The following is a 13,863-nucleotide window of genomic DNA, read 5'->3' as shown; positions in this document are numbered from 1 at the left end:
TTGTGTGAGTTTACAGGTCAAGTCGTATTGACTTCCCTTGAAGTGAATAATATTTAGATTTGTTACATTTATATTTACCACTTAATGAAAATAAAATAATAACCAATATAAAACAAGGGTTAAATGAACTGCAAAGACATCAACTTCCCTGAATAAAATAAAAAAAAATCTAAAAACCCCCAAATTTTCTGGATTAATCTTATCGTTACCAGCAAACAAGAGCCACAAAAAATTAGTAAACAAAGATTCATCTGCAGTAAGAAGACCAATATACCAACGAAGGCCATCATACATGTTCATATCATAACAAGACAAATCATTATACAGGAATTGAAACAAACTACCCAAACAGGGATACCATAAAAGAGAATAAATTGAAAGGAGAGAACATTTCAAACTTTCCAAGATAAATCTCCCAAGATAAACAGTGCGTCCCAGAAAAAACGAAACCGAAATTTAGCGATCATTTATCATAACTTAATCATAGATAAAATAGACAAATGACCTACCAATTTAAAGCTTAGAATCTCCTCTTTCATCTAATATTACTTAGATTATTTCTCATTCACGCATGAGTGAGCAAATGCAATTTGAAGAAAGGATATCAAAAACTCATTTGGCGGGGGTATCTGTGTTTCAAAAAGAAAACCACATTTTTGCCAAGTTCAATATCTTTTTTTTAATTTGATACCTAAATTACAGAAAATGGTCACGAAATAACAAAGTTCTGTTCATTTGAAATAAGGCTTGAATTTCAATAATTTCATAAAATGGAGAGGTTCTCCAGGCTGGCTTTCAAACTCTCTCGACACTCTGTTTTGTTGACGATCAGCCATGCATTAAATCTTTTGTTCAACATGCGAAAGCTTCTGTGGGAAACCGGTGAAAACACGTTTATCTCATGAAATTATGGAAATACAAGCCTTATTTCAAATGACCAGAACTTTTTTATTTCTTGACCATTTTCTGTAATTTTGGTACCAAATTAAAGAGCAGATATTGAACTTTTCAGAAATGTGGTTTTCTTTTTGAAACCCAGATACCCCCCGCCAAATGAGTTTTTGGTATCCTTTCTTCAAATTGTTTTTGCTCACTCATGCGTGAATAAGAAATAACCTAAGTAATATCAGATGAAAGACGAGATTCTAAGCTTTAAATTGGTAGGTCATTTGTCTATTCTATTTATGATTAAGTTATGATAAATTATCGCTAAATCTCGGTTTCGTTTATTCTGGGACGCACTGTATAATGCAAAGTACGAATCAAGGGAATGAAATATAATATTTACAATGTGGTATATATGTTTTACATATAAAAGATATTTACATAATGTTTAATACTATAAAGTCCTAAAGATTAATATTATGCGTCAAATATGTCAAAGATTAAATACCCACTTACACTTAAAAACATGTAATCAAAATGAGGGGAAAAAGTACATCAAATACAATACCATCATTAGAAGTTAAAAAACAAACACAGCAAAGGACAACTTTACACAAAAATGGAACACAAAAGCATACCACTTTTTCTCCTTTCATAATGCAACGTGCATTACGGCCTGGGCTATATGCTTCAGACTTTAAAAATGGCAAATGATATATATATATAGGATGATATTAGATTGGATGCTATGTGGATAAAATGGGTGCGATGCAAGTGGGTGATGTACATGTGAAAGATGAAATAAAAATGCAATTCATGCTAAAAGATAATGGCCTGAATTCACAAAGGAGAATTTAAACAACTATCGAGAATAAAATCTCTCTTTCTGTTTTCTTTTAATCACTCATTTTGTTCAAATTCCAAATTTCCAAGTCCATATACAGGCAATATACATGTACATATATTACATTTATTCCAGTTCATTAAGAACCGTCGGTGGGGATAGAATGTTAAAACACCTTTGTGAAGTCAGGCATTATAATGATTTATTCATTGTCTAGGGTGTCTTCTATGCCAAACTAAAAATGAATAAATGGTAAACATTTTCATGCACAAAAAGCAGAACAATCTGTAACTTCTAGCTAGGATAATATATTAAAGTGAACTTTTTGTGTGAATTAGAGATTTGCACATATGCAAGACAAACAATTCTATTGAAATGGATGAATGAAAAATATGCTACGGTGAGTGTACAAATGTAGTGAATTTATCACACTTTTATGCAAAATATATCATGCCGATTGTGAGAAAAAACATATTTCAAGAAAATGAAATTACTATGAATCAATAAAGAATTCATAATCAAGCATCAACAAATTAGATGTGTAGGAAAATAATACTACAATGTTTGATAACTAAATTTAAACAACGAGTGAAGATGATTTAGAACAATTAAATGGAATATAATGCCGCAAAGCAAAACAAATTGGAAAAAACATCTTAACAGTGACAATGGATCATGCAAACATAACAGAAGTGTAAAAATACATGTAAATACAGGCAACATGTTTGAGCAGGAATAGTTTGCTTACCGGTTCTTCTGAGGTGAATTCCTTGCGCGCAGCAGTCACGAAAGCCAGCTGGTAACGGTCAAAGTCAACTGGACTGACCAGCCGCTGACCATATACCCACTCACACTCATGTCGCCATAGCAACAGGAGGTTGTCTGGGTTAGTACCAGGTCTCAAGGACAGACAGATGTTCCTGAGGGAATAAAACAGGGGATATTATGTCAGAGGTCAAAGGTCAACCGATACTTGATGAAAGAGAAAAGATGTATATGTAGGGATAAAAAACTTGATCTTTTAGTTACTAATGGGTGGGGGGTAACTTGGTCACATTTCGGGCTACAAAGTCAGAGGAGAAAGATTACTAAGGAGGATGGGGATCTGATGTTTGGAAAATTAAGTAGATGAAAGCAGTATCTTTCGTTCTGGATTTTTTTTAATTTCTTTCATTAAATAGCAAATATAATTGAGAATAATAGTGATTTGAAATATTGTCTAAGACTGCTTTCATACAATTTATGAAATATTGATTGCAGATTCCTTACAATGCAGTCTTGTCTGGACAAACAGCCTGTCTGGGCATATAACGACTTGGTATACTTAATAGAAGTCTTCTCATATCTCTCTCTCTCTCAGATCGGGTTCAATCCACTTACATGGGAGGGAACTTGATTAGGTTCTGTGGACGTTAAGGTTAGAGGTTAACCTGTAACATGTCAGAGAATAAGTAGCTCAGTGGAAGTTACATGTATGTGTATTAAGTGGTGCCATTTGGCGACTTTGGCATGTTAAGGGTTAAATTCACAAGTTACTTACTGAAAGAGTCTTCTCATATCCCTAAGAGAGAAGATATAATGACATCTCTCGGCCGTTGCTAGGAACATACTCCTCATCCTCTCCTGAACTTCAATTGTCACGTTCACCATCATTGAGATTAGCGCCCTCAATTTCTCCTCTTCTTTATCAATCATGTGCTGCTTCTGAAATTTAAAATATTAATTGTAAAGGGAAAGTGAACAAATCTAAAATATGACAGCATTTCGGTAAGCATTTCTAGCATTTATAAGTAATCTTTTCTTGGTCTAGATAATATTGCAGGACTAGCGGTATGAGTCTCCCTAGACATCATCTTCACCACCATCACCGTCATAAAGCATCATATCACCATTATCATCATCATCATCATGACCATCATCACCATCATCATCATCATCAACATCATCATCATCATCATCATCATCATCATCATCATCATCATCATCATCATCATCATCATCATCATCATCATCATCATCATCATCATCATCATCATCATCATCATCATCATCATCATCATCATCGTCGTCATCATCATCATCATCATCACCACCACCATTGAATCTTCTATCTCACCTTATGATCTCTGTTAGTATTAGATGATGTTGTAGCTGGTGTCAGGAAGTGAGTATGAAGAAGAGTGGTGAAGATATTATGAACCTCTGCATTCCTGATTATAAAAGAAGAATAAAAAAATAAAATAAGAATAAAGAAATATTAGAAAATGTGAAGAGTTTAAAGGACTCGAATTTCGAAGGAAATTTTCAACTTAAGCCATGGTATAACTCAGTCCTAAAAATTGAAAAGCTGAAAATGTCTAAATTCTGTTCATATTGGATGCGTCTTTATTAGTTTGTGTTTACATAAAAACTCTACATAAGAAAAGCACAAATTCCCATCGCATATGTGCACTACAGAAACGCTTAGTGCAGAACAGGTTTGATTGACAGATTTAGCTCTGATGTGCAGTTTTGTTGATTGAATCCTGCAATGTTAGTAATATTTCTTACTGGATTTTTTGTAATTAAATTTTCTTTGCCTGAAAAATCATGAAAGTCTGAGGATTCTATGAAATTTGTTGTTTTACTGTACCGCAGAAAACTGGGGACTTTAGATAAAGTGTACAAAGTCAATACCAATATATACAATTAATCTCTACACTATCATAGCCTTACTTTGGGTATGGCATGCCAAGTACCGCAAAATGTCTGACAAGCCTCTGACTAAGGGATGGAACACTGGCAGGGGTCAAGGGATTGACCGTTGTCACATAGGTCACATTCTTGACCTCTCGCATCCGATGAGTGTCTGGTTCAAAGAATCCACCCGAGTCTAGGTGCTGTCGGACCATGGCTGAAGCTGATTGGTGGTTGAACTGGTCAACCTGAGAGTAAAAGTATAAACGTAATTATAGACCAAATGTAAACAATTATTACATAGCAATGGCCAATCAACATTTTTAATGCATGTGTATTCAGTTAAGAAATGGTCTTTCATTTTGCAATTTAGTGTCATAATTCATTATGCTCATATAAATGGCTCCTTTCACTCTTCTGCTATAATTGCAAATTGCACTTTATCAGTCGAACCATTTTTCATCAAATAAATTTATGGTCACTTTAAAGGTTGATTTGCATCAAATTTGGAAATCTTCAAAACAAACGACCTACAGATAAGATTTAAAGGGCAAACGAAACAGTAGGCTTAATTGCCCCACCTCAAGACCTCAACAACTTAATATATCTTGCCAAGTTCAGAACCCATAATGCAACAGTGAGCAGTGTAGTCTAGTGATATAGACCCAATTGAATTGTAACTTAAGTAAAGTGTGTTGTATTTGCTGGGTATGAGTACTTACATAAGCCAGGTTGAGATCATCCACAAGGCACATAAGTTTCTTATTTCCCTTTGGTACATAGGTACGACCATGACGCCATTCAAGCCTTTCCTCTAACCGCTGCCAGAGGACACGACTTGTGGTGAACCTGAGAACCAAACAAAAGATGCATCATCAGTATAAAGAGCAAAACTTATACTGAGAAAGACAGGGCTATTTTACACCTAACTAAAAGACCTGAGTGGTCGGTGTCGTAATTCAGCTCCACACTCTGAAGATCTGGAATATTTATTTGAATTCAACCTAACTATAGCACATGAAGCCCATCGGTAATTTCTAAGAATTCATTGTTCAATCTTTGATATTTTTTAAATTTCAAATTCATCCTTGGTTAGTCATGAATGATATGCCACTTTGACATGAAATAAAGAATTTCTAGTATTCTTGCTTATTTTCAATTATTAATTTATTCATAAATGTGATCAAATTAATTGCATTATTCTTCACACAATTTTTTTTACAAAAATAGAAATCAAGTTTTAACAATTGTTTTTGGTGGAAGAGAGAACGAAAAATAAGCCTCACTATGTATACTCATCAGAATATCTGGGGCTAGAAAAATTGGTAGTCGCAATTTCTCAAAAGTCAATCTTAGTTTTTTTTCTTTTATCAACCTCCTTTCTTTCTCTTGTCTTCTCTGTCTACTTTACATACTTACCTATTAGCAGTGACAGTGAGAGATAGAACTTCAGCTACCTCCCCAGAGCAGACAGTACGGATCCGATCATTAACGATTGCAGTCTTACCGCAGCCAGCTTCACCAACCAACATTACTGGCTTACCAGCATCAGACAATAGTCCAAGTAGGTAGGAGATTTGCTGTTTATATAGTTACACAGAAATAAACAAACATTGAAACCTTTAAAGCATTCATGTTTAACTTATAACAGATTTTGTAAACAATGATTTGGGTTGTCTTGAAAGAGATTTTTGAATGAATAACATTCATTTAAAATTTATTGACGTTATTTTAGATGTGGATGCCACATAAATAATTCAATATTTAAAGATCTAGATCATATATATGCAGTACGGTCAGCCATGAGTATCGATGCATATCAAGTTGGAGTAATAGAATATTTTTGAAGGGTAATCTAAGAATGGGTTCATCTTAAATCTAACATTCATGGTATTCATATATTTATTTCCTTTTACATTTCATTGAGACCAGACAGTTAATTAACAGACATTAGATTATGCCACATACATGTATATTATTTCTCAACATGCCAAAGTCGCCCTTTTCCAAAACCCCATGCACGTAAATCCAACAGAGCAACAAGTGATCTAGCAAAGATATTACCTCAGTTGTGACGGTGTGGACGAAAGCATCTAGCGGGATGCCCTCGTGTGGTGGCATACTGTAAGGTGGTACAGCCTCAGACCACATCACCATCTCACCACTCTCACTGTCTACAAAATAATCAAAGACCTGAAAAAAATGAAGAAATCAAAGGGGAATGTTAGAACCATAGTGCCAATGAATATAATATAATAATAATATAGGATATTTATATTGCGCACATATCCACCTTGTTAGGTGCTCAAGGCGCTCCTATATTACCCGGCTAAGCTAGGCGTTCAGAGCACACACAGCTTCTTGAGGAATTACTTCCTACCGGTACCCATTTACCTCACCTGGGTTGGGTGCAGCACATTGTGGATCAGTTTCTTGCTGAAGGAAATTACGCCATGGCTGGGATTCGAACCCACGACCCTCTGATTCAAAGTCAGAAGACTTATCCACTGGGCCACAACGCTCCATGCTCCAATATACATCATCATCAATCCAGTTTTAAATTTGATTTTATCCATAGAGGTGGATTCACTTCACACTGGCAACAATCTAAGTTGCTAATAACAGAATAGCAATGGGAATACATGTAGTGTATTTGCATCTTTAGAGGTCAACCTATCGTTATGCTCAACCAACAATCTCTAACAATAAATCTATTACACAATAAAATCTCAAATCACTCAATGGTGCAACCTTGGTCACAGAACACAGTTCAAGATTCAAGACTCCTTGATTTATTGAACCTTCCTGACAAAAAAAGCGCTCCCTTTCTAGTCAAAGATTGGGAATATTTCTCACCTCTCCCTCTTCAGGATAAATCTCACGTTTCTCCCATTTAGAGCGCCACCAGTGGCTGAAGGTAGAGCGATGTTTCTCTTCCAGCGTCCCACCGAATGCCCAGACTGCAGCAAAGTTGACGTAGCGCTCATACTGCTCATCACTAAGCTCTGTATTCTGAGCAATGATGGCCTATGAGGATGGAGAAAAAAAAAATTCAAGTGCAATATTATTGCTGTTATCATTTCACTGAAGTTAGAGGACACACAAAGCATTATTGTATAAGCCAAGTGTGTGATAGAAATGATGACAGACAGGAATATTCCAAAACATATTTATGGAAGGATGAATCTTGTCACCGAGATGATCAAATGACAATATACCAGACCTTGTCTTGTTGTGCCTACATCTTAAGTCATTACTGTCCACTCAAGTAAAGACGGGTCACTAGAACATGGAGACAACGATAAACGTCAAAATCTACCATAGAACCAATAATAAAGCTTCGCTTCTTACATCTAAGATGGCACAGAAAGTAAGGACCATGTTGCTTTCACTTGTATCAACAATCCTCTTCATCTTAGGCCTCTTTCTTTGTTTACTGGTTGTCATGACAGCTGGTCTAAGACACAGGTCCAGGTACTCCATGGTAGGACCAAGATACATGTCTGTTAGGACCTTTAGGATCTCCTGGTCCTTCTCAGGGCGCCGGTCTAACCAGGCGGTCAGGAGCAGGGCCCAGCTGACGTCGGAACGATCCATGGAGAGCAGGCCTACTCGGGAGATTAGGCCTGGACTAAGATGGTCCACACTCTCAATCTGGAATACACAAATATTAATCATGTAATGATAATTTATTCATTCATTCATTTGTTTTATCTATAAAAGGTCAAAAGGTCAATTTTTGCACTAATTCTATTCATTCTTTGCTTGATGATTCACATAGTAATTTTACAACTTATCATTATACATTTTATTATATGAAATTAAATCTCAATTTGCACAACTGTGTTCCTCCGATGAAGAAATCCCTGGACCTACCACACCATTCACATGAAAGACTTCATCATACTTCGGGAAAATAGTCCAAAACATATTTAGTATAAAACTGTACTTTTGTGAGCAGTTCTAATAATGCATGTTCAAATATAAAACTATGGCTGCTTAACTTCTGCAAAATGCGGTGTGATTAACAAATCAACCACACATTTTTCATTTGGAAAAACATTGACTAGGGATAAGAATGCTACATGTATCTACATTCTTCACTATAAAAGAAATACTGCTCCTTTCCTACAATGACCTAATAATGCACATCATACATTTCAAATTGACATAAAGGAAGAATAAATTTCATTCTTACCTCCCAGAAGATTGAGAAATTATCTGGTATGTGAACGCGTTCATTATTGGCAAGAACCAGAATACCATCGTGATCAAAGAGAGAACTCAAGATTTCCATCTGAGTGGCATTGATCTATAAAGAAATATTAAAAATAGAAATTATTTTATAAAAAGCGAACTTTGAATTAAAAAAAAACAAGAAAAATTATCTGTAATTTGAATTGTTTAATCAGAGTAATGTTCATGTTTTAATGTTGATATTCATAATATCTACATCAATCTATTTTTCTCACCACTATACCACTATGCTACTAAACATTCATCAAATATATTCATAAAATATCAATAATATCACTTGCTGAATACTTAAACAAAGTTATTTGGACAATTCTACGTTGTAAGATATTAAATGAAACTCGAAGTATAGAGCAAACAGATGAAAAGATGCTTCAGCTGAAACAACAAACAGCTTTATGAAATACTCTCCAGGGTCCGTAACACAAAGGTTAGCAATTAATCGTTCGCTATGTATTTACGATTGATTGTACATTGTAGTCAATGCACAATCATTGCTTAGCTTTGTGCTACAGACCCAGGATTATATTAATTTACAATGGCCCATATCCTGAAGTCGGGTTTAACTTAAACTCAGGTTTAAAGTTGTGGTTTAAGTTTGGATAGCCAATTGTTACATAAATCACTAACAGTAGAGATATAACATTTCAACTCATTTGGCTCTAAAATCATTCATAATTGTCTAGGAAGTAGATGATTGTTTTCACCATCGATGAACCAGGAAAGAGCACAGTATTACATAAGAAACATACAACTTCATTAAAAATTTTGACTCTTTTGGCTACCCATAATTTTAGTAGAGTTAGACCATGGTCTAAGTTAAACCTGACTTCAGAATACCAGCCAATGTGTTTACCTCTCCATCTAGATGCATAGCTTTCATATGTGGTTTAGTCTGACTGAAGTCTGCCTTAGGGATAAGACATAGCTTACGAAGCAATGCGATGAACAGACCATCACGCCACTCCCTATATGGTGAAAATAGGAACAAAATGATTGAATTAAGATCAATCACAGCTTAAAAGATAGACACGTTACAGTTATGATTGCTCCACCAGCCCCTCTCCGAAACCTGAGGGCCCTTTCCATAAAGGTTTACAAAATTATGGTACATGTAAATTTGCTATTCAATGGTAACTTCTGTGTAATCCTTGATTTTGATAGGCTGTTAAAATTATAATATCCATCTGTCTGTCTGTCCATCAATCCATCTGCTTATGTGTCTATCTATTTCCTTTTCTTTCATCCATCAATCTCTCTTTCCGTCGGTCGGTCGGTCTGTCCGTCCACCCACCCACCCATCCATCCTACCATCCATCTATCTATATATATCTCCATCTCTCCCTCTTTCCTTTTACTCACTTAGTTTCTGGATCAGCGCTACCAAGAAGCTCCACAGACTCCACAGCTTGAAGGAAGATCCTATGAGCAGTCACAATCTTTCCAGTCTCCCTCTGAGCCGACATTAAAGTCTTGATGCATTCACTTTTACCACATCCTGGTGGTCCCGTTATAATCACCTAAAAAATATACAGACAGTCTTGATTAGTTGATATGCATAGAGCAGTTTAGCCAAGTTGACTAGTTACCAGACTTTGGAACAGATGGTCATGGGTCTGAATCCCAGCCATCGCATAATTTCCTCCAACAAGAAATAGGTCCACATTCTGCAGCGACTGACCCAGGTGAGGTGAATGGGTACCCGCTAGGATTTATTCCTTGAATATTTTAGCACCTATATGGCGGCTCAGCTACAGCCGGGGTAATAATATGATACAAAGTTATATCAAGTGCATTTGAGAATATTCATATGGAAACAGTGCTATATAAATAAGACATATTATCATTATTATTTTTATTACAAGAGATGTTGTGGTCTAGTGAATATGTCTCTGGAGTATAAATCAAAAGGTTTGGAGTTAAAAAAAATGGTTTTTAGCTTTGTGGACAGGCTCTACATAACCTAATCTTTAAGGACAGGATATCAAGGATAACAAGGTTTGGAGTTAAAAGAAGAAAAAAAAAATATGGTCTTCATGAGCTTTGTGGACAGCTTCTGCATAACCTAATTTTCAAGGATAGGATACCTTCCATCACTCCTACATCTACTTCAGTATTCCTCCAAATCAATGAAACTCACCGTTTGATGTGTATTGGTGAGCTGACACAGCTGAGCAACACGAGCTTGGAACAAGGTGCCTGGAAGCAAGCCTAGTTCGTTGGTTGCCACGGCGATGGCAGAGTTGATGTCGTCAAGGTATTGTTTCTCTCCTCCCGTGGTTGGTAGATAGCTCTGAATGACCTTACTGGGTCCTTGGGTTGATACTACTGGGGTATTCAAACTTATCACATCTGTTTTAATCAAATATAAAAATAATCATATTTACCTTTATGATGCTTTGGACATACAGTGTATGCTCAAATTACAGTACTTAGACCCTGTACTTCCCTCATAATTATATGCCACACAAACACCTTGATGTAAATTATGCGCTTAGAAACTGTTGTATTAAGCGCTATATAAATGTTAATTATTATTATCATTAAATTAACTTGCTTTGCTTGTTTAGATTTTTTTTTAATTGATGAGAAATAAACAAACTGAATTGAATATTGCAACTCACCAGATTTTTTGCTGACGGAAGGATCGACACCTCCAAAGCCCATGTCCACTGGTGTGTCCGGGAAGACATCCGTTACCATGGTAACAAACATATCAGCATCACTGCCATGGAGACGAGGCATGAAGGTGTTCCTCAGAGCACTGACGATGGCTTCAATCTCATACTTGGCCAGTGTTTCAGGTAACTCAAAACTTCCTACAAACCAAAAACAGAAATTAATATAAAACACAAATAGAATATTTAAAAAAATATATACATGCACGTCTATTTTTAATTACCATTATCGAGTTTTGAGAGTTTTACCAGGAATAATATGCATTCTTCTGTTACTTATGCATCTTTATCAACAAGTTACTGCTATTTTACATAACTATGTGAATAGTTTTAATTGTATCTGTATTTTTCTTAGCATGTATGTTGCAATATCCTGTAAAGAATGTGTAATTCAGTTTTCCTTTTTACTGCGATACATGTCTATTGAATAAACCATTTAATGAAATGAAATATATTATAGCTTCAAATGGCAATATTGTTGCTATTTTACTCTAACCATAGTTGTTATTTCTTAATATTTTAACTGCTATTGTGTTCCCGGGTGTGTCTGTGCTAGATTTATCATTATTACTTGGTTCTGGTAAATAGCATCTGTAAGGCAATGAGAAAGCTGAATCTATTTACCTCTCAGATTTTTTATCTCAATCAATTCATATTATTTGTTTCTTCTTACATTGAAACAAATCAGAAATAAGTCAAGACGACAACTCTCTTTTTCACAAGGCCTTCATTTGACAACCCACACATATCTATGACATCTATCTGAGAAATTGTACTCTTTTCCAGAGCAATATAGGCGTATCTATTGAAATTTGGACAAATACGTTTCCCTTCATTTGATATTGCTGTCTTCCAGTAACATTGGCCGTTCTCTTTCAAACAGTGGAGGTAATTTTAAAATGACTATAGAGGGGGATGCACTCACCCTTTTCAGTTTGTTTTTCGTCTTCTTTCTCTTCTGACTGCTCCTCCTCTGCTACAAGCTGTAGAGGGTCTCTATTCTCAATGCTTACCAACTCAGCCAAAGCTGCAATGAAACACACAAACACACACAAAAAGAATCAGATGTAATTTCCAGAGAAAATATTTCCATGATGATAAGCAATCCAGCTGACCACTCTTACATTAAATTGTAATTAGCATAAATGTATCATATGCAAACAAATATAAGTCAAGGTTTGACTATGCTTTAAATCTCCATGTGGTATGATATAAGGAGGATTCAATAACAGGGAAAATGAATTGTCAAATACCCTTCTTGACAAAGAATAACCATGAAGTCTTTATCAAAACTTAATGAATTAAAACAGCAGTCCTTTGACTCTGGATAAACAACATATTAGCAATTTTTTATGAGCTCCAAGACTAAGGACAAAACCACTGTCCAGGTTCACAAATTTTCAACAAAGGCCTCCCAGCTCTCCTTTGTCATTTGCAGGCATTTTTAATACATTTTACCACGTTCTTGAATCCAACATAAGTCATGGAGAAAAAACTCCCTTTTAACCTCTAGTTAATCCTTTTCAACTGAGGAAATTTGTGATAAAATTACTCTAATTTTTACAGACAAGTTCAACATCAAAATGCTTTTACCTGTTTGATATTCTTCTTCCATGTAGTTAGCCTGTAGTTCATCCAATAGAATACCAGCTTCAGTGATGATGTTCCTCATGTTACGAATGCTCCAGCCATGAGGGCCTTCATATGCTGCATTCCCTGTCAAAATAAAAGTGGTGTGCACAACAAAGGGCGGATTAGATTTGAAATAGAAATAACTATTCCTCGATTAAGGATTGTATAAATGATTCATACTACTTGTCATTGATACTTTGATAAAATTCTTGTATTCAAGAAATGCATTACTGTATCATAGTGTTTAACAAAGGTTACATTAAATGTGAGAATAAGAAATAAAAACTTTAGCATTAAAATAATTATAAAACCAAACAGAAAACTGAATTGTGCAATTAAACAAAAAAGATTTCAGGTACTTCTTAAAAGAGGGGATACTGATAATTTTATACACTTTTCTGCATGCTGTTCCCAAATATTAAGTTCATATTCCAAAGCATTTGCTGACAAGAATGGAGAAATAGCAGAGATGAAAAAAAAATAATCATATCTATTGCTGGTCATATTTAAGGTGATTGGATCTATTAGTGCACATTATAACACTGACCTCTGAACTGGATAAGAATGATAAACTAGATTCCCAACTTACTGAGTTTGTTGTCATTGTTAACAGTAAGTCCCATTGGAATGATCTTGATGTACATCTCTCTCAATGAAGCTAGCCTTGAAGATAGCTCTGCAGCCTGTCTGAAGCCTGTAAAATAAATTAACAAATTGATAAACTTTGCAAAAATCTAAACTGTCCAATGTGAAAAAGATCTCATTAAAGCATTCAATATTTCAATTACTTGACTGAGTTATAACATTTATTGATAAATTTTCATATATATGTTTTTCATGTACCGGTAAAAATGTTTGTAATAAAAAAAAACAATTACTTAGTCTGATAAGTAG

At 35.2% G+C, this 13,863-nt stretch overlaps 1 protein-coding gene across 1 annotated transcript in view; it reads right to left on the bottom strand.

The window, feature by feature from the left end:
* Positions 1 to 13,863, bottom strand: part of LOC121420510 (dynein beta chain, flagellar outer arm-like) — a 95,141-nt gene that overhangs the window by 12,428 nt on the left and 68,850 nt on the right. Inside the window, exons 42-59 of the mRNA XM_041615176.1 lie at positions 13,559 to 13,663; positions 12,931 to 13,053; positions 12,263 to 12,364; positions 11,284 to 11,478; positions 10,800 to 11,011; positions 10,022 to 10,179; positions 9,516 to 9,627; positions 8,604 to 8,717; positions 7,757 to 8,059; positions 7,262 to 7,432; positions 6,470 to 6,598; positions 5,825 to 5,985; positions 5,128 to 5,254; positions 4,445 to 4,653; positions 3,846 to 3,939; positions 3,270 to 3,433; positions 2,478 to 2,649; positions 1,524 to 1,580 (exon numbers count right to left, since the gene is read on the bottom strand). Coding sequence (XP_041471110.1) covers positions 1,524 to 1,580; positions 2,478 to 2,649; positions 3,270 to 3,433; positions 3,846 to 3,939; positions 4,445 to 4,653; positions 5,128 to 5,254; positions 5,825 to 5,985; positions 6,470 to 6,598; positions 7,262 to 7,432; positions 7,757 to 8,059; positions 8,604 to 8,717; positions 9,516 to 9,627; positions 10,022 to 10,179; positions 10,800 to 11,011; positions 11,284 to 11,478; positions 12,263 to 12,364; positions 12,931 to 13,053; positions 13,559 to 13,663 — 2,708 coding nt within the window. The remainder of the gene's footprint in view (positions 1 to 1,523; positions 1,581 to 2,477; positions 2,650 to 3,269; positions 3,434 to 3,845; positions 3,940 to 4,444; positions 4,654 to 5,127; positions 5,255 to 5,824; positions 5,986 to 6,469; positions 6,599 to 7,261; positions 7,433 to 7,756; positions 8,060 to 8,603; positions 8,718 to 9,515; positions 9,628 to 10,021; positions 10,180 to 10,799; positions 11,012 to 11,283; positions 11,479 to 12,262; positions 12,365 to 12,930; positions 13,054 to 13,558; positions 13,664 to 13,863) is intronic.

The sequence above is a fragment of the Lytechinus variegatus genome, chromosome 8 (assembly GCF_018143015.1).
Source record: "Lytechinus variegatus isolate NC3 chromosome 8, Lvar_3.0, whole genome shotgun sequence".
NCBI classification, from domain to species: Eukaryota; Metazoa; Echinodermata; class Echinoidea; order Temnopleuroida; family Toxopneustidae; genus Lytechinus; species Lytechinus variegatus.
This window is presented reverse-complemented; position numbering and strand designations above follow the sequence as displayed.